This window comes from Oncorhynchus tshawytscha, linkage group LG05, assembly GCF_018296145.1.
Source record: "Oncorhynchus tshawytscha isolate Ot180627B linkage group LG05, Otsh_v2.0, whole genome shotgun sequence".
NCBI lineage: Eukaryota > Metazoa > Chordata > Actinopteri > Salmoniformes > Salmonidae > Oncorhynchus > Oncorhynchus tshawytscha.
In genome coordinates, this window is record NC_056433.1 from 57,341,654 (window position 1) to 57,363,514 (window position 21,861).

Sequence of the window (21,861 nt, forward strand, 5' to 3'; positions counted from 1 at the left end):
ACGGGTGGCATTCCTAAGTCTAAATATTGCTGTTGCATTGCACAACCTTCAATGTTATGTCATAATTATGTAAAATTCTGGCAAATTAATTACGGTCTTTGTTAGGAAGAAATGGTCTTAACACAGTTCGCAATGAGCCAGGCGGCCCAAACTACTGCATATACCTTGACTCTGCTTGCACAGAATGCAAAAGAAGTGACACAATTTCCCTAGTTAATATTGCCTGCTAACATAAATTTATTTTAACTAAATATGCAGGTTTAAAAAAATATACTTGTGTATTGATTTTAAGAAAGGCATTGATGTTTATGGTTAGGTACATTGGTGCAACGACAGTGCTTTTTACACGAATGCGCTTGTTAAATCATCACCCGTTTGGCAAAGTAGTCTGTAATTCGATGATAAATTAACAGGCACCGCATTGATTATTTGCAATGCAGGACAAGCTAGTTAAACTAGTAATATCATCAACCATGTGTAGTTAACTAGTGATTATGTTAAGATTGATTTTTTTTTTTTATAAGATAAGTTTAATGCTAGCTAGCAACTTACCTTGGCTCATTAATGCACTCGCGTAACAGGTGGTCAGCCTGTCACGCAGGCTCCTCGTGGAGAGCAATGTAATCGGCGTCCAAAAATGCTGATTACCGATTGTTATGAAAACTTGAAATCGTCCCTAATTAATCGGTCGACCTCTAGTTTGGGTAGCCTTTAGATTAGCTGTTCAGGAGTCTTATGGCTTGGGGGTAGAAGCTGTTAAGAAGTCTTTTGGACCTAGACTTGACGCTCAGGAACCGCTTACCGTGCGGTAGCAGAGAGAACAGTCTGTGACTAGGGTGGCTGGAGTCTTTGACCATTTTTAGGGCCTTCCTCTGACACTGCCTGGTAAAAAGGTCCTGGATGGCAGGAAGCTTGGCCCCAGTGATGTACTGGGCCGTACGCACTACCCTCTGTAGCACCTTGTGGTCGGAGGCTGAGCAGTTGCCATACCAGGCAGTGATGCAACCAGTCAGGATGCTCTCGACGGTGCAGCTGTAGAACTTTTTAAGGATCTTTTCAGTCTCTTGAGGGGGAATAGGCTTTGTCGTGCCCTCTTCCCATCTGTCTTGGTGTGTTTGGACCATGATAGTTTGTTAGTGATGTGGACACCAAGGAACTTGAAGCTCTCAACCTGCACCACTGCTCGGTCCTCCTTTTCCTGTTGCTGTGATGTCTTGAACGGTTCAGGAATCTTGTTATTTCTTGCAATTAGAAAACCTACCCCCATCACTCCCACGCTCCTAAATGATGCTTTTTAACATTGAAAGGACTTTCTTTGATGTTGAGGCAAGACGACATTATCAGTTACTCTCCCAGGATGTCTGTTACTGAACAGTCCTTTGCCAAGCCTAGAGAGCCAGACTCCCACATGTTCAACCATCCTATATACACAGAGACATGCATGGTCATTACTTGCAGTCTCTTTTCCCACGTTAGGGGCTCTCTTGGGATGTGTTGAAGGCACACAGATGCCCCCTGTGGCTCCGTTATCTGTGACATAAGGCCGCCTCAAAGCAGCTGAGACGCACAACTGCTTGTGCTGCTTGAACCCAAAGCAGACGCAGGAAATAGATCCGTCAACATAAAGCAACTTATTGTTAATGGCGTGCAGTGGAGTTAATTGTTTATTTGCCACTTCTTTACAATTAATAGCAGAGAATGATGCACCCTCACTACTCACACTGAGACTGATTTAATGTTGTTTTCTCATTCAGCTTCAGACTTCAATCTTTTCTAAGAAGACGAAGTGCCATGGACAATGGCCCTTTGTATCAATCCCTTGTAGGAGAGAATGAACATGAACTGTTGGGTGATCTGCTCATCAACACTAATAAACAACTTTGAAGAGGAAATTGCAGATGGGTTTTTCCCAGTATTGAACTGTGTCGTGTTAAGATGTGAATGTGGCGAAACTCGTACCGACACATCACAAAACACAGTTTGTTAAATCGTCATTTCAAAGGTCAGGGGGTTTCCTTTCAGTTGACGTAGCACCTCCATAATTGTCAGCCCCTCACAAAGTTGAAGCCTCCACGAGGGAGATCGACAGAGCCGGCACAAGGAGCTAACCTAAATATTGCAGTGAGTCTTCCCTCTGTAGATTGCTGCCTCTGTTTGAGTGTCCCCCCGCCTCACTATTGTCATTGTGCTTGGCTGAGGGCTGACTCAGCAATTGTGCAGCGACGAGGCAGGATGACTCACTGCTGGAAGTCAACTACATATCCCCTTTGACCCACTTAACATGCACAACCCTGCCTTCCAAGGCCCTGCTGGAAACACGCCAACACACTTTCCCTAACTAGCTCTGTTATTAGTCAGTAATGGAGCCAACCGTTATTGACATTCAGAATCACACAGGCACATTCCTGTAATAGAGAAGTGTGAGAGTGGTGCACTCTTGGGGTTATTATTGTTGGTTTGTTCTTGAGGGGAACAATATCGTTTAACATCATAATAAGGAATGCCTCTGAAACTAGTGGAATTGAGTTTATGGTCTGGAGGAGACAGACATTGCAGACACTTTCATGAATGGTCAGTGTCTAGCCAGTCACACCCTCGTCGCTTTCTTTCTAAATCTGGTTCCCTTCTCTGCAGTATTGTGCCTCTTTGTAGGTGGAGTTGGCCGGAAGTGTGGTTGGAAGGCCTTTTTGGTACTAGCAGAGAGCATTTTTCAGATTGTTGGCAATCAGCTGTTTTAGTATTCTACTACCATTCACATTGAAATGAGAGAGAGAAAGGGGGAGGGATGGGCAGAGGGAGGGAAGGAGAGAGATTTTGTTCAATTTGAATCCAGAGCCTCTGGTGATTGGTGCAGCTACAGTTCAGGATGGTGTGGGGAGGGAGGGATTATTGTCATGAAAGCTTAGAGAAGCATAAATTCAGAGCTTAATAACTTCTCCACCGCACTTGCCTGGATAAAGAGAATATGAAGGAAAAAAATAACTTCAGTTTAAGTTGATGACATAATACCGTACCTACAATATTCACAATGCAAAATAGAATAAGGCTATACCAACCTTCCTGATGGCAGAGTTGATAAATTCTGTAGAAGTCATTTGGAAGTGCCACCGCTTAGATGTATTTCATTAACTGTAAGAACACTTTTTCTCCTCTCTGTGTATGCTTGGGTTGGGGCACGTGCATCTGACCACAACTCCACCATTCTCTCATCCGCTAGAAAGACCAACCCCCAAACCCCTCCCAATTCCTCTCTCCTTGAAAAAAAGATTGGCAAATAAAATAATAAATAAATAAATGACATTTTCTGTTTAAGACAAAATAAAGAATGGTATCCGAGCAACGAGCAGGAATAAAAGCACATCTCCCTGGGCTCTGCAACAAAATTATTCAATTACTGCATAAATACAGCTGTTAAGGCCATGTCTTTCCTCTCTGTGTGCAGGGCCCTAGACTAAAGTTATTTCTGGCCACTCTGACTCCAGTAGCCACCAGTATATCCCTTTAAAAAAATATGGCCTAAAACCCATGTCTCAATTTTTTTCTAACTTATGGCTGATTCACAATGTATATCTTGATTTAAAAAAATAATGTTTTCTCTAAATAAACATTGTACAATTAAAGGTCAAATACACTGGATTTAAAACAGTCAGCAATAATATAATGAATTCAGAGCTTGTGTAATTAAACCTGTGTGGAATATAGGCCTTCCACAACCATAAGACTCACTAATAATGTCATGTAAATTATACCTAGGCTGAATATATGCCTTCCACCATCCCAACCGTGAAGCACGGGGGTGGCAGCATCATGTTGTGGGGGTGCTTTGCTGCAGGAAGGACTGGTGCACTTCACAAAATACATGGCATCATGAGGAAGGAAAATTATGTAGATATATTGAAGCAACATCTCTAGACATCAGTCAGGAAGTTAAAGCTTGGTCCCAAATGGATCTTCCAAATGGACAATGACCCCAAGCATACTTCCAAAGTTGTGGAAAAATGGCTTAAGGACCACAAAGTCAAGGTATTGGAGTGGCCATCACAAAGCCCTGACCTCAATCCTATAGAAAAGACCTACAAACCTGACTCAGTTACACCAGGTCTGTCAGGAGGAATGGGCTGAAATTCACCCAACTTAATGTGGGAAGCTTGTGGAAGGCTACCCGAAACGTTTGACCCAAGTTAAACAATTTAAAGGCAATGCTACCAAATACTAATTGAGTGTATGTAAACCTCTGACCCACTGGGAATGTGATGAAAGAAATAAAAGCTGAAATAAATAATTCTCTCTGCTATTATTCTGACATTTCACATTCTTAAAATAAAGTGGTGATCCCAACTGACCTAAGACAGGGAAGTTTTACTCTGATTAAATGTCAGGAATTGTGAAAAACTGAGTTTAAATGTATTTGGCTAAGGTGTATTTAAACTTCCGACTTCAACTGTAAGTATTCAGACCCTTTGCCATTGAGCTCTGGTGCATCCTGTTTCCATTGATCATCCTTGAGATGTTTCTACAACTTGATTGGAGTCCACCTGTAAATTCATTTGATTGGACATGATTTGGAAAGGCACACACCTGTCTATATAAGATCCCACAGTTGACAGTGCATGTGAGAGCAAGAACCAAGGCATAAGTTTGATAGAATTGTCTGTAGAGCGCCGAGACAGGATTGTGTCGAGACACAGATCAAGGGAAGGGTACCAAAACATTACTGCAGCATTGAAGGTCCCCAAGAACACAGTGGCCTCCATCATTCTTAAATGGAAGAAGTTTGGAACCACCAAGACTCTTCCTAGAGCTGGCCGCCTGGCCAAACTGAGCAATCGGGGAAAAGGGCCTTGGTCAGGGAGGTGACCAAGAACCCGATGGTCACTCTGGCAGAGCTCCAGCGTTCTTCTGTGGAGGTGGTAGAACCTTACAGAAGGACAGCCATCTCTGCAACACTCCAACAATCAGGCCTTTATGGTAGTGGCAAGACGGATGCCACTCCTCAGTAAAAGTCACATGACAGGCCGCTTGGAGTTTGCCAAATGGCACCTAAAGAACTCTCAGACCATGAGACACAAGATTCTCTGGTCTGACGAAATCAAGATTGTACTCTTTGGCCTGAGTGCCAAGCGTCATGTCTTGAGGAAACCTGGCAGCGTCCCTACGGTAAAGCATGGTGGTGGAAGCATCATGCTGTGGGGATGTTTTTCAGCGGCAGGGACTGGAAGACTAGTCAGGATCGAGGCAAATATAAATAGAGCAAAGTACAGAGAGATCCTTGATGAAAACCTGCTCCAGAGCACTCAGGACCTCAGACTGGGGTGAAGGTTCACCTTCCAACAGGACAATGACCCTAAGCACACAGCCAAGACAATGCAGGAGTGGCTTCAGGACATGTCTCTGAATGTCCTTGAGTGGCCCAGCCAGAGTCTGGATTTGAACCCGATCTAACATCTCTGTAGAGACCTGAAAATAGCTGTGCAGCGACTCTCCCAATCCAACCTGACAGAGCTTGAGAGGATCTGCAGAGAAGAATGCGTGAAACTCCCCAAATAAAGTTATGCCAAGCTTGTAGCATCATATCCAAGAAGACTCGAGGCTGTAATCACTGCCAAAGCTATTTCAACAATGTTCTGAGTAAAGGGTCTGAATACTTATGTGAATGTGATATTTACATTTTTTATGTACATTTGTGCAAACATTTCAAAAAATCAGTTTTTGCTTTGTCATTACAATGTATTGTGTATAGATTGATGAGGGGGATAAAACGCTTTAATCAATTTTAGAAGAAGGCTGTAACGTAACAAAATGTGGAAAACGTCAAAGGGTCTGAATAATTTCAGAATACATTATTTTGATCAAATAATGTTTCACTCTTTATGCAATGCGAACTGCAAAGAACACCGGAAGAAGAATGATCAATTAATTATCACAGTTAATTATTGTAATATTTGTTGGTGTGTCAATTAATAGCATAAGGGATGGGTTGCCAACTGGCGATTTGACACAAAAATAAAGTGTAATTCATTCATACAGAATAATACGAAATTCTCTGAAACCAGGTTGAATTGTCGTACCCCATCATAACTCCAAGTATTAGCTTGTTTTCTCCAATGTTTGTAAACAAAGCGTAAACAACAACTGTATATCCTAAAAACATGGTTAAAACTATAATTTTGATATCGTGGTTAGTCAGTCCTTGCATCCATAGCATAGTCTATGGATTTGATAGTGGTTGAGTGCTGGCATCAATTTAATTATGTTTTTTTGTGGTTGCATTTCTCAAGCCCCATCCCTCAGCTTTTTACTGAAACTGTGGCGGGGAGGTCACTTTGTTGATGTTTTAATCAAGGATTGCCCCTTTAAACACCTTTTAAAAGAGTAATAGTGTTATAATATGGTGCGATCCTCTAGTGAGTGAGTTACTTTTGCGCCATTAATATCAAGCAAACTTCAGAAGTCGAGAACAAAATTCTCATTATTGCAAACAAAAATAATGGTATTGAAAGCAAAACATAAACCCAAAAGTATTGATTGCAAAACTAAATATTACAAGGAAATCGTTTCAAAATGAGAGAAGAAATTAATTGTAAATGGATGCCCAGAAATTGTTTTCAGTGAAATAAATATTATGTTACACTGGCCTTTGTTTTGGATGCCTTTTTTTGCAGTTGCAAGTTTTGTCAGGTTCATTCCAGCGACGTACCACCCTGCTTCCCACTGCTGGCTTGCCTATGAAACTAAGCAGGGTTGGTCCTGGTCTGTCCCTGGATGGGAGCCCAGATGTAGCTGGAAGTGGTAAAAAATAAACATGGGAAAAATAAATGTCACGTGAAAAGTGAAACTTCACATGTCTGAAAACCTTGTGTCTGGTTCTTGGGGGGGAAAAAATAATATATATATATAATAGACATTGTAAAAAAGATATAATAGACATATAATAAATAGTTCACGTGGAATTTTTCAGAAGTGATTTGTTCACACGTGTCCGAAAACCAAGTGGTTTTTTTGTAAGGGATACCATTGAGTGGCCGGACTGAGCTAGGTGCACAGAGCGGATCTCTCAGCAGGCCTCTGCGCTGAGCTGCCATCAGACCCAGGCTCTGATCAAAGATCTGCAGTCTGTTTGCAATAGGGAACTCATTCATCACTTCTGTTTATCAATAACATTCTCATCGTCAGAGTGTAAACAGATCTGAAGTCGAGGCAACCCTTTGATTTTGATTGTAGGAAAAGCAGAGCATTCCATTGGAGCAGGTCCAGGCCTAATATGGAAAGGCAAGAGGAGAGCGAGGGCCTGCTTCTCAACTCCTTCCCTCTCCGCAGCTTTTTCATCCTCGTGTTACTGTAGTAAACACGCCATAAGGCAGCACTTGTTTTGCAGCTAGGTTAATGGGTACATTTAAATGAAGGCGTCTGTTTAGTCTCAGACCTCTATTCACCTGTGTATTGGGGTGGGATTGGGCTGAAGAGACGCTGGAGCACAGGTGAAAGAGGGACAGGTTTGTGTGGCTAGAGACTACCATTAGGGGCCTGTAAAAGTCTGGTTTGCACAGATGGAGGCTAGCTAGGGGGTATGTGGATGGAAAGAGCTAAGAAAACATAAGAACATCATGAAAGTGGAGGCAGGGATGAGTGGAAAAGAGCGACCTTGAACTCCAGTTAACATGTTTGGAGTTCACTCTAAACATCATGGAAATATTTCAAAAATATGAACTAACCGCCGTGAAATCCTAATTAGTGTTTACTTTTGCCCCAGGAGTGGTTGGTGGAGATTCCAGCTCAATGTGTTTAATGAGAGCAACTCTACATGGGCCAGGGAGGGGAACATCCATGGTTACGAGTCTTGTATGGCTGGGCCAGACTGTTAAATAACCCCCCAATTGAGAAGTATAGCACACCTTGAAAATGGATTTGGCCTCGGCCTCCAACTATTATAATATCTTCAGGCTTTCCCCCGTAAACGTTTTGTGGCGTTATCATTTGGCTAAAACGCATGATTTATGAATGCCTGAAATGGAAGCTAACTTCTCTTCATTTTGACAGGAGAGATGCAGCTCTACTTTAAATGTTCAGTTCAAAACCCAAACGTTATGTCGATGTTATATAGATGTACTGAGAGATTGTTGTACCCGTGGCAGTGTTGAATTGCCTTCTCTTTTTGGAAAATCATAAAGCCCTCATCAGATTGTCTGTCTTGTTTCCAGGCCTCTGGTTTCTATCAGGAGAGTTTCTCTTTGTTAGCTTTGGAACGTTTACACCGTAACTCTATCACTTCTCCATGATCCCTCTTCCGCCCCTGATTGTAGATGTGTGTATGTGTGCTGTGCATTCAACAAGCCAAGACAAGGGACTCTGAACCCCGGAATTACAGCTGACTGTTTTCTTTGAACCCTGTTCAGATATAAAGTTGACATAAGCGGACATGAGAACACAATTTGCCCTGCTGTTACTGTTTAGAATAGAAGGTATAAGTCTGGCTTCCTCTTCTCAGTGGAGTCACTGCTGGTTTTTACAACTGTCCCGAATCGGAATACAATGAAGCCAGACTGAATAAACCTTGAATGAAGGATGTCACCACAGATGTTTTATTGCGATTAAAGTAAAAAAAAAAGTTTTTTTTTAAAGCATAAACCTTATCAAACAGAAACCTTATCATACAGAAACCTTATCATACAGAAACCTTATCATACAGAAACCTTATCATACAGAAACCTTATCATACAGAAACCTTATCATACATGATACATATTTTATTTAATAAAAACAGCAGTGTTGCTTTTCAAGAACAAAGGAAGGAATACACTGGCCATCCCAGATGAAATGAAACATCGGTGTGGGAGGGATGGGTTTTTTAAAGATTTATCTGAACCCGATGTCGTCTGCTTGGAGCAGGCAGCCATGGTTGAGACAGCTGGAAGCATTTAAAATGTTGTGCTGCTGAGAGCAGTACTGCAGACTGTTTATTGCATGAGATCTGCAGAGTGCCACAGTCATGTCCAATTACACTCCCTGGGCCGGCTTCTAGGGCCTGTATTGGCTCTCTGAAGCACCTTCACACGCTGTCTCCAACCTCTGTGTGTGGACACCAAGCAGCCCGTAGAGACTCCATTAATCAACATATTAACCCTTTGAGGAAAGAGATTCTAGAATGTTCTATTTGGAATTGTACAGTTTTATGAAAGAGATGAGGATCACTGGATAGTTGATATTGTGACATTTGTATTTCACAAAAGGTTAAACCTCTTAGACACGAGGACAAACATACTAAGCCAAAAGGGCAGCAGGGCAAATGGCTTGTACCAATTTGAACACTATACCTGCAATACATCTTTAACTCTGCTTATATGTGCAAGTTTCATTTAATTATATTTGGATGGATGGTCTCTTTGCACGCAGTCACTCAAAAGTCATTGGCCTCCATGTGCGAGTACAAACACATACATATGCATGCATTTATAGCCTATTATGTGCTCACAAACAACTATGTGCTCACAAACAAATACATTGTTTGGCTCAACCTGCATAAGTACAAACACATACACGCAGGCACCGTGCCTATATTTACTACCATATATTCATATTAAAACAGTACCAGTCAAAAGTTTAGACACTTACTCATTCCAGGGTTTTTCATTATTTGAACTATTTCCTACATTGTAGAATAGTAGTGAAGACATCACAACTATGAAATAACATGGAATCATGTAGTAACCTCAAAAGTGTTAAACAAATCAAAAAAAGTTTATAATTTCAACTCTGAACTGATGATGTTGAGATGTGTCTGTTACTTGAACTCTGTGAAGCATTTATTTGGGCTGCAATTTCTGAGGCTGGTAACTCTAATGAACGTATCCTCTGCAGCAGAGGTAACTCTGGGTCTTCCTTTCCTGTGGCGGTCCTTATAAGAGCCAGCTTCATCATAGCGCTTGATGGTTTATGCGACTGCACTTGAAGAAACGTTCAAAGTTCTTGAAATTTTCCCGGATTGACTGATCTACTTTGAAGAATCTAAAATCTTAAAGAGATTTTGATTTGTTTAAGACGTTTTTTTGGTTACTACATGATTCCATATGTGTTAGTTAATAGTTTTGATATCTTCACTATTATTCTACAATGTAGAAAATAGTCAAAATAAAGAAAAACCCTGGAATTACTAGGTGTGGGCAGGCTGGTGTATATGGGCTTTTTGCTCTGTGGAAATATGGAAGTAATTAGAGATACCAAGAGGACATTGCTGAACAGTTGTGTTCTAAACAGCAAAGCAACTGGCGTGTGATGTGCCCCAAAGGCACACAGATGTATATTTTGGATGTTGAAAATCGGACCACAAAGAAGGAAAACAATCAACAAAGCATAATTGAATAAATGATTACTGTTGGTGGTGGTGTTTTACTGAGCATGGAGACAAAGAACAACTATGGTTAAACTTGTTATTTTATTTACGGTCATTTGTTCCATACACACATACTATAGATGCTGTTAACGGTTACGGTTCATACATCGTGGTCTTCTCTGGTACTGTAGTACTGACCCCATCTTCCCTTGTCTCTTTCTCCAGGATGAGTTTCATCCGTTCATCGAGGCCCTACTGCCGCATGTGCGTGCCTTCGCCTACACCTGGTTCAACCTGCAGGCGCGCAAACGCAAGTACTTCAAGAAGCACGAGAAGAGGATGACCAAGGAGGAAGAGCGTGCAGTGAAGGACGAGCTGCTGGGAGAGAAGCCCGAGGTCAAGCAGAAGTGGGCGTCGCGGCTGCTGGCCAAACTCCGCAAGGACATCCGGCCCGAGTGCCGCGAGGACTTTGTGCTGTCTATCACAGGGAAGAAGACCCCCTGCTGCGTCCTCTCTAACCCTGACCAGAAGGGCAAGATGAGGAGGATCGACTGCCTGCGTCAGGCCGACAAGGTGTGGAGGCTGGACCTGGTCATGGTCATCCTGTTCAAGGGCATCCCGCTGGAGAGCACGGACGGAGAGCGCCTGGTCAAGGCTGGGCCGTGCAACAACCCCATCCTCTGTGTCCAGCCACACCACATCAGCGTCTCGGTCAAGGAGCTGGACCTCTACCTGGCCTACTTCGTACAGGAGAGAGGTACGTGCACTGCACTGCACTCACAAACACACACACACACGCATTCTCCCTCTTTATAGTCTTTATCAGAAGTCAGTCAACTGTTGACCATTTAGAATATATATTTCCTCCCCGTACAGTAACGGCAAATAATGATTAGAATTATGACGCCTATGTGTTTTACTAGGAACAGACTATAGGTAGGAAGTATCCTTAAGTGTCAGTGACATGTCAGTGCTGTAGGAGGAAGTCTACGTAGATACTGTGTCATAGTGAAGACTCAGTGGATGTTCAGCCCTGTCCAGGGGTGGTGTTGTAAACGCACACATCCTGCAGCAGCACACCTAGCACCGTGCTCTGGGACATTTTAAACATCTGTTCTACTCTGCCACAGCACTGTGCTGTAGAAGTTGGTTTATTTTGAAGGAGAGAGACTGACCGTTACCGAGAGAGAGAGAGAGAGAGAGAGAGAGACAGAAAAAGTCCTGACAGTGTAAATAATTTTAAATGAGCATGGGTTTCGAACACCAGCCTCAGAGATGTGTTAAAATTTACAGTGTTGAATAAAAAAGGGTGTAGCCTGGTAGTTAGCGGGGAAAGCTGGGCGCCAGCTGATGCACAGGCAGGCGGGCTGTCTCTCAGGGCTGGTGCCAGCAGACATCAGCCAGGACCACTCTGCATATCCACTGCTACTTGGCTCATCCTCTGATGGGGCAGCTCTTCCCTGGTCCCTGCTGTGGGTCCCGATCAGCCTGCCAGGCCACCCCACATAACCCACAACCATTAGGATACACACACAATGGGCCTGTGTGCCCACTATTAGGCGAATAGGCTGTTCTTTTAGGCATATTTAGTGGCAGGGAGGAGCACAGCCTGTCATCAAATAAAATGATCATAAAAATGGAATAATCTGCAACTATAAGCCTCTGTTACAATGAAAACAGCTTTAAAATATTATGGGAACAATTTGGCGTCCGTATGCAGTTAAAATAATTGTTTTGCTGTTTTAAATACTGAACGCTGGGAATTAGCACAGCAGATGAAGTCCTCAGCCCCTCCGTGTGTGAGTTGACCCTAGCAGACAGACAGGGTCTTGTGTGTGTGTGTGTGTGTCAGGATGATGGAGAGCAAGTGTGAGGGGGTGATGTGTGCGTATATATGTGTGTGTGTGGCATGGCCAAAATTGTGGTGTATATATTTAAAATGCATTTCCTGCAATTCTACACAGTTTGACATTACTTTTAATGCTTTTCTTGAAAAATTACGTGAAAACCGCTAACTTCCTGCATTTCAACACATTTTGCCATGGGGCACAGAGAACAATTTCCAGTTTTATAATGCTATTCTACACATTTTGCCATGAGGCTGAGAGAAAATGTTGCAGTTTTAAAGTAACTGTCCAGATAATATTCTGTTAACTCATACCTAAATAATGTTGTTGACTTATCCTATACTCATATTTGTGGCCAAAGCATAAATGGAAGAAAAAAAACCCACTTGTATCTCAAACAGACCGTTTAACAAATGCTTGCTATTTCCTCATAGAGGATGATGTCACCTTCCTGAGGAGAATGAGCTGGCCATGCAGTCTACTCGCATGAATTTTTTTAATGACCAGTATACACCCACACCATTCTGTTGTTGCCGTACGCCTACACCATTCCAACACAGAAAAGCTTATTTTTAACATACATAATAACATTTTTTTTGGAAGGAAAACTATTTGACTCATATTGTAATACATTTCATATAAATCTGGAAACACTGGACAATTATTTTAAAGGTTGACTTTGCAAAAACACAAATAACGCCTTTAAACTGTATAGTACCATCATACCAGGTCATTAAAATAAAAACAAATGGATGAATAAGATATTTGGCTACAGAAGTCCCATTTCTTACTTATCTCTACAGCAGGGATCATCAACTAGATTCAGCCGCGGCCCGATGGTCATGACTAGAGGTCGAACGATTAATCGGAATGACCGATTAATTAGGGCCGATTTCAAGTTTTCATAACAATCGGAAATCGGTATTTTGGGGCGCCGATTTTTATTTTATTTTTATATTTTATACCTTTATTTAACTAGGCAAGTCAGTTAAGAACACATTCTTATTTTCAATAGCTATTTAACGGTAGCTATTTAACGCACGCTAATAGCGTTTCAAACGTCACTCGCTCTGAGCCTTCTAGTAGTTGTTCCCCTTGCTCTGCATGGGTAGTGCTGCTTCGATGGTGGCTGTTGTCGTTGTGTTGCTGGTTCGAGCCCAGGGATGAGCGAGGAGAGGGACGGAAGCTATACTGTTACACTGGCAATACTAAAGTGCCTATAAGAACATCCAATAGTCAAAGGTTAATGAAATACAAATGGTATAGAGGGAAATAGTCCTATAATTCCTATAATAACTACAACCTAAAACTTCTTACCTGGGAATATTGAAGACTCATGTTAAAAGGAACCACCAGCTTTCATATGTTCTCATGTTCTGAGCAAGGAACTGAAATGTTAGCTTTCTTACAAAGCACATATTGCACTTTTACTTTCTTCTCCAACACTTTGTTTTTGCATTATTTAAACCAAATTGAACATGTTTCATTATTTACTTGAGGCTAAATTGATTTTATTGATGTATTATATTAAGTTAAAATAAGTGTTCATTTAGTATTGTTGTAATTGTCATTATTACAAATACATTTTTTGTTTTAAATCAGACGATTAATCGGTATCGGCTTTTTCGGTCCTCCAATAATCGGTATCGGTATCGGCGTCGAAAAATCATAATCGGTCGACCTCTAGTCATGACCATACACTAAAACATCAAGAACACCTTCCTAAGACGCTGACCACACCGCCTGCGTTGTGTGCGTGAGCATTGCAAAATAAATGTACACATTCTTGTTATTCAATCATTTATCTAAGCTGCTTGTGCGCGTCAATGAGTGTCTGTGTAGCCAGGCACTAAAATAGAACCAGGTTCTATTTTTGACTCTTGATGCGCTGCAAGTCCCATCTCCTCATTTGTTTTTAGGAGCATGTACCCACATTGTTGATTGAAAGATGAACTGTGGTCCACACTCCAGTCAAAGTTGGTTGCCAACCGCTATATAAAGTCCACAGAAGAAGAAGAAGACTGAAGGAGGAGAGATTACTAAAAACTAACTAGGTTTCCCCTTTTTTTCTGTGGATGAATTGTTGGAGTAGAGAACATGTGATTTTGTGTCAAAATGGGTAAAAATTCTACAAAGATCCAGAAAAAAGGTCATTGTGCATTTCAGGTAAAATAACAACCCAAAGTTTATATCCCAGGACAAATTAGCTAGCAGCAACTAGCTAGCTAAATGTCCATGAATGTTTCATGTGTTTCAAACTGTCCCCAAATGAATATAGTTGGTTCAGAGTTCGCTTTGATATTTCAACCTGTGTGTCCTGATCTTGTCTGGTGTGGATGGACAAAATCAACATGTGAGAGATGGGTGCCCCATCTAGTCAGCATATAGAACAGCCTCAATTCATCGGGGCATGGACTCTACAAGATGTCGAAAGCATTCCACAGGGATACTGGCCCATGTTGACACCAATGCTTCCCACAGTTGTGTCAAGTTGGCTAGATGTCCTTTGGGTGGTGAACCATTATTGATAGACACGGGAAACTGTTGAGCGTGAAAAACCTGGCAGCGTTGCAGTTCTTAACACAAATCAATGCACCTGGCACCTACTACCATACCCCGTTCAAAGGCACTTCAATCTTGCCCATTCACTCTCTGACCAGACAATACATGTCTCAATGTTTAAAATCTTTCTTGAACCTGTCTCCTCCGCTTCATCTACACAGATTAAAGTGGATTTAACAAGTGACATCAATAAGGGATCATGGCTTTCACCTGGATTCACTTGGTCAGTCGATGTCATGGAAAGAGCAAATGATTTGTACACTCAGTTTATATCTCTATTATGCATGGAAATATTTTGGAACAGATTTCCAAAATGAACATCAATTTGCGATGATAAATGGTGTAAAAAAATAAATATATACATATATATGTCCAACAATAAAAAATATGTGTATATTTGTTTTGCTCAGAAGACTTGGGGAGACAAATAAAACCACCCACAGGCCAGTTGGGAAACCGTGCTCTACATCTTTTGTCCAAAAACAAATCCTGCGAATTGACGTCAACACATACTGGAGGAGTTACTGGCTAACTACACGTAGCTAGCTTAGCTAGTGAACTAGCTAGGTTTTATCGTGGCGTGCATGACCAGTATTACACAACAAAGGCACACCCTATTTATGTTTGAAAATTGAGAAAGAGGAGGAGTTGGAACGTTTTTGTGCCCAAAGTTGACCGTTAGAGTTAATTCCCTGCAATTCTACACATTTAGCCATTGCTTAATGGTTCTAAAAAATAATATATCTATTTTTGGGGGGGTTTTAAAGAAATTATTGGGTGGGACGTATTGACATGTCCCATCCCCCGTGGCAATTTTGCCAATGGTGTGTGTGCAGTGCGGTGGCCCAGATAGGGTGACTCCGCAACAGTGGAGGCTGCTGAGGGGAGGACAGCTCATAGTAATGGCTGGAACAGAGCAAATGGAATGGCAGCAAACACAAAGGAACAATCTGTTTGATACCATCCCACTATTCCGCTCCAGTCAATACCACGAGCCCGTCCTCCCCAATTAAGGTGCCAGCAACCTCCTGTGCTCAGCAATAGCAGCATCCCAGGGCAGGCTGTCTCCACACAGCCCCGATTCACACACAGGCCTCCCACCCCTCCCTCCCTCTGCAGCTATGGATGCTCACATTCATTACCTTCTCATGTCACCACCAGTATCATCATGCAATTGTACATACTGTACTGTACAGTACTCCCATGTACAGCCCAGGCAACCCTGTGGATGTTCCCTGCTATGCACACTGTCCCGGTGTGATTTGTGTGTGTTGTGTAGGCTACATTATCAATAATTGCTTTAATTTCCCTGAATAGTCTTAACCAAAATACATTTTGCAAAAGTTTTGGCGCTTGTTAGCTTAGTTTGTTTTCTTCTTAATTATTAATAGCTTGGTATTTTTATTTAGGATATTTTTCTACATTTCACTCTGAATATGATTGGCCTACTGTATCTGGAAAGCTGAAAGCCTTTCTGTTCTGGTCAATCTGCTGTACTCGCTTAGATTGAATAAACATGGCTGTTCCTGAGGTGAACAGGAAAAGGAAGATGGCAGAGAAAAAGAAAGGGGGGGTGGGAACCTGATAGCCGAGCTAGTAGCACTGGGAATGGTTTCTGTCCTCAGCTGTGTGTTGCGTGTTTCCGCCACTGATCTACCTCTGGCCGGCTGGCCCCTCCCAGTAAATCCTATCACCCCCACCCCCGCCCCCTCCCCCCACCCTTAGTTGACCTTCACCCTGAAACGTCTGGGTCACGGTGCTGCTCGGCCTCCCTGTCACCTGACCTGCCTAATAGCCTACAAACCCCTGGCTGTAAACACTCAGATAAGGAGCTGCAGCTTTTCACTTTCACTCAGACCAAAGAAAGAGGGAGGGAGGGAGGAAGGCTAGTGCTGAGAGAGGGAAATGAAGGAGGCGGGAGAGGGGAGGGGGAGGAAGGCAACCAGTCAGCATTTGTTCTTAAAGGCACAGACCCCCCTTTCAGTTTCAAGGCTATGTTATGTTCTGCTTTCTTCATCAGAGCTCTCTGTCCCCTCCTCCCTGCTCTCATCTCTGAGTTGGACAGAGTGAGCAGTGTTAAGCCATCAAACAGCAACACCAGCTGGGCTTTGTGTTGGTCCCTTCTCATGGCCTGTGTTTTGGTATCTTAACTGATTGAACAGAGTGCAATACTCCTACATGCGTTGGATGCGCAAGGACAATGCTGGGTTAAAATGTGTTGTTTGAGGTAACAGTTCTTATTACAGAACGGAAAAAAATATTGCCCAATGCTACTGTGCCAGCTCTTTGAACACGTTCAACTTATATTGTGTCATTCGGGATTTTCCAGATCTCGTGTTCAAATACTTTTTGTTAAACTCAATGTGGCATAAAAGTTGTCATAATAGATTGTACGGTGGTTTAACCAATTTCACAAAACACTCTTGTGAGGAGAGTGTGCCAAAGTTCTAAGTGAGCTCATATTGAGAAGCCGAGCTCAGTCTCTCTTCCTCGACCTGCCCGTGAACCCCTCCCATCTGCGGCCTCTTCCATCTGCAGCCACAGCACTGCACAAAACACGTGTGTGTGTATATACAGTACCAGTCAAAAGTTTGGATACAGCTACTCATTCAAAGGTTTTTCTTTATTTTTACTATTTTCTACATTGTAGAATAATAGTGAAGACATCAAAACTATGAATTAACACATGGAATCATGTAGTAACCAACAAATTGTTGAACAAATCAAAATATATTTTCGATTTTCGATTCAAAGTAGCCAACCTTTGCCTTGATGACTGCTTTGCACACTCTTGGCATTCTCTCAACCAGCTTAATGAGGAATGCTTTTCCAACAAACAGTCTTGAAGGAGTTCCCACATATGCTGAGCACTTGTTGGCTGCTTTTCCTTCACCCTGTGGTCCAACTCATCCCAAACCCCAATTGGGTTGAGGTCAGGTGATTGTGGAAGCCAGGTCATCTGATGTAGCACTCCATCACTCTCCTTGGCCAAAAAGCCCTTACACAGCCTGGAGGTGTGTTGGGTCATTGTCCTGTTAAATGATAGTCCCACTAATTGCAAACCAGACGGGATGGTGTATCGCTGCAGAATGTTGTGGTAGCCATGCTGGTTAAGTGTGCCTTGAATTCAAAATAAATCACTGGTAGTGTCACCAGCAAAGCACCCCCACACCATCACACCTCATCCTCCATGCTTCACGGTGGGAACCACACATGCTGAGATGATCCGTTCACCTACTCTGCGTCTCACAAAGACGCAGGGGTAGGAACCAAAAATCTCAAATTTGGACTCATCAGACCAATGGATAGATATCCACCGGTCTAATGTCCATTGCTCATGTTTCGTTGCCCAATCAAGTCTCTTCTTCTTATTGGTGTCCTTTAGTAGTGGTTTCTTTGCAGCAATTCGACCATGAAGGCCTGATTCACACAGTTTCCTCTGAACAGTTAATGTTAAGATGTGTCTGTTACTTGAACTCTGTGAAGCATTTAGTCCCAGTTTCATCATAGTCCCAGTTTCATCATAGCGCTTGATGGTTTTTGCGACTGCACTTGAAGAAACTTTCAAAGTTCAAGAAACTTTCCGGATTGACTGACCTTCATGTCTTAAAGTAATGATGGACTGTCGTATCTTTTTGCTAATTTGAGCTGTTCTTGCCATAATATGGACTTGGTCTTTTACCAAATAGGGCTATGTTCTGTATACCACCTCTACCTTGTCACAACACAACTGATTGGCTCAAACACATTAAGAAGGAAAGAAATTCCACAAATGAACTTTTAACAAGGCACACCTGTTAATTGAAATGCATTCTAGGTGAAATACCTTATGAAGCTGGTTGAGAGAATGCCAAGAGTGTGCAAAGCTGTTATCAAGGCAAAGGGTGGCTACTTTGAAGAATCTCAAATATCAAATATATTTAGATTCGTTTAACACTGTTTTTGGTTACTACATGTTTCCATGTGTGTTATTTCATAGTGTTGATGTCTTCACTATTATTCTACAATGTAGAAAATAGTAATAATAAAGAAACATTCAAACATTTGACTGGTACTGTATGTGTTTACTGTAACATTGTGCTGTTATCTCACACAGACTAAAACTACTACACTGCACTGTACAGTACAGTTGTCTCTGTGACTGTTGAACGGCATACCGTAAGTCTGCACATTGCACTGTGGCGGCTGGAGTCTGCTGCTGCAGAGGCTCAGCCTCAGAGAGATCACGCTCTCTCCGGCTCAGTCAACAACACGCATGTTCAGTCAACACAGCCACAGAGGAATGTGGTCCGCGGCTCTGGCAACGGAAATCTAGAAGGGGCGGGAGGAGGAGCGAGCCACCTCAGGTCAAGTTCAGCAGTGTTGTTTGCCTCCGATAGGGGGAGGTGTTCTGCTCTCGGCTAATCTCTTTTAAAGGGCCAGCGCCTGGAGTTCTTTAACAGCCAATGAAACAGGCTGTGAGAGACACTTGAGCTAATTATATCACCTTGGACGGCTAAAAATGGTACTGTGAGCTTCCCTCCATGTTCTGCATGCCTTTCCGCTCTGGTTGTTATCATATATCACTGCCAGCAGTTTGAAGGTGCTGTAGTATGACTGATATGGAACAACACCAGGCTACATTCATTGGTAGTCCACGGTTTTCAACATAGGAATTAATCAATCTGGTGGTGGTATTAATTACTGCATGATATTTAAACACAGAAGTTTAAAGGTAAACAAGACATTAGTCCATGTTGTCATATGAGTTTGCCTTTTGTTTACTGTAAATAGAGTTATGTATCCTTTGTCCCCACCCCCTCTGGCCCTTAGGGCTCCCATTCCTAGTTGACAGAAGGAAAGCTTGAGCCTGGCCAGGAGTCTCACTTTCAGCCTGCTGGAAAATCCATGGGGCTGACCCCTTTCCCCCTCCCTCCCTGCTCCAGCCTGCGCTTGGCTGCATATGTCAATATGAAATGAAGTAGAGCAGGGAGTTGGTGGCTGTGATTCCACTGTAGTCACCTTCACAACCCTATCTTTCACTATTATCACCAGGCTTCTACACTCACACACACACATAGATACCGCCAGTGTGAGAGAGGAGATGGATAGAAAGGCAAGGCAAGCAAGAGATAAATGGAGGGAGGGAGAGAGAGTGAGTGAGAAAATACAGTAGATAGCATGAGAGAGAGGGAGAGGGAGGTCACGGGTGAAAGTCAAAGACATTGCAGCGCTACGGTAATCAATCTAATAGATCGATAGGCTGGGAGTGTGCTGGCAGAATGCAGATGGGTCGTTCCACGAATAGAGTACATTTTGGGTAGTGTAACTTGATAAAAACAAAAGTTTAAAAAATCGACACATTTTAGCATTCTGTCATAGAGCACAAGTTCAACTTAATAAAAAAATACTATAGTAAGTATCAATAAAGTGGCTTTAAAGTAACAGGGCTGACCTTAACAGGGTTGAGGTTTTCATCTTACATCCGGCATTACTCCCCCTTGTGACAGGGGAAATGGAAGCTTGTTGTGTGCAACAGGGAAGGGCAATTGAATGCAAGCTTCACACATGTATTTTTTTCATTGTTAAAACATTTGTATAGCCTATCTTTCTATGGGTTTCATGGGTGACGTTTTATGCTTGATGCACTCAGTTTTCCATCACAAAACACCAGACAATGGCCAAAAAAAGAGTTGAACCAGCTCACCTGCTTTTACACTATCATTTGACTTGTATATGAGTAAAAAAAAAAAAAGGATTAGTTTCACCCTATTAAACAAGAGTTCAGTTCACATAGGGTTGACCTTAAAATTAGGGACAGAAGTAAATTGATCACTAATCACATGACATTGATTATTTTCTTTAGAAATGACTTTGTCAAAGCAAGAACATAACTAGGGCTTTACAATGATGGTTAAAAAATGGCGATATTTTGGGTTTAAGGGGATTTAAACACTCCCTAGAAGTGGGGAAAAACATAAAGAGGGACATGTCAAAATGCAGATGTTTGGTGCTTCAGCAAGTCTTTATTCATATAAAAAAAACACTGATTTATTCAATGTTCTATGTGGTCTATATGAAAGAGCCACTGACCATGCCAATATGCATGTGTGTTTTTCAGTTGCTCATTAGAAAATCGAGATTTCAATCTTGGAGGTGTTTCCTGACTGATTCCGTGTTTGGTTAATGATGTTTGTCCCCCATGCGACACTGTAGCCTATTTCACTTCCTCAAAATCCCCAGAATGAATCTAGAAACTCAAGAAATCTATAATAAATGTTGACGTTTTTGCCAAGGAGGTTTCAGTTGCGCAATTTTACATTTAAGTTGTTTGGTGCCATATTTGTCAAGTAAAACAAATGTGTGACGTGTTGTCTTATGTAAACAAAGTCGGGGTGCTGGGCAGGTCTGTCTCACTGTCTACTAGAGGTCGACCGACTATGATTTTTCAACGCCGATACCGATTATTGGAGGACCAAAAAAGCTGATACCAATTAATCGACCGATTTTTATTTAATTTATTTGTAATAATGACAATTACAACAATACTGAATGAACACTTATTTAGACTTAATATAATACATCAATAAAATCAATTTAGCCTCAAGTAAATAATGAAACATGTTCAATATGGTTTAAATAATGCAAAAACAAAGTGTTGGAGAAGAAAGTAAAAGTGCAATATGTGCCATGTAAGAAAGCTAACGTTTAAGTTCCTTGCTCAGAACATGAGAACATATGAAAACTGGTTGTTCCTTTTAACACGAGTCTTCAATATTCCCAGGTAAGAAGTTTTAGGTTGTAGTTATTATAGGAATTATAGGACTATTTCCCTCTATACCATTTGTATTTCATTAACCTTTGACTATTGGATGTTCTTATAGGCACTTTAGTATTGCCAGTGTAACAGTATAGCTTCCGTCCCTCTCCTCGCTCCTCCCTGGGCTCGAACCAGCAACACAACGACAACAGCCACCATCGAAGCAGCGTTACCCATGCAGAGCAAGGGGAACAACTACTAGAAGGCTCAGAGCGAGTGACATTTGAAACGCTATTAGCGCGCGCTAACTAGCCAGCCATTTCACTTCGGTCACACCAGCCTCATCTCGGGAGTTGATAGGTTTGAAGTCATAAACAGCGCAATGC

At 42.0% G+C, this 21,861-nt stretch overlaps 1 protein-coding gene across 6 annotated transcripts in view; it reads left to right on the forward strand.

The window, feature by feature from the left end:
- The window catches only part of nfic (nuclear factor I/C), a 125,887-nt gene that overhangs the window by 21,403 nt on the left and 82,623 nt on the right, over positions 1–21,861 (forward strand). For all 6 annotated transcript variants that reach the window (XM_042322138.1, XM_042322140.1, XM_042322136.1 and 3 more), the window contains exon 2: positions 10,553–11,084. In XM_042322138.1, the coding sequence (XP_042178072.1) occupies positions 10,553–11,084 (532 nt within the window). The remainder of the gene's footprint in view (positions 1–10,552; positions 11,085–21,861) is intronic.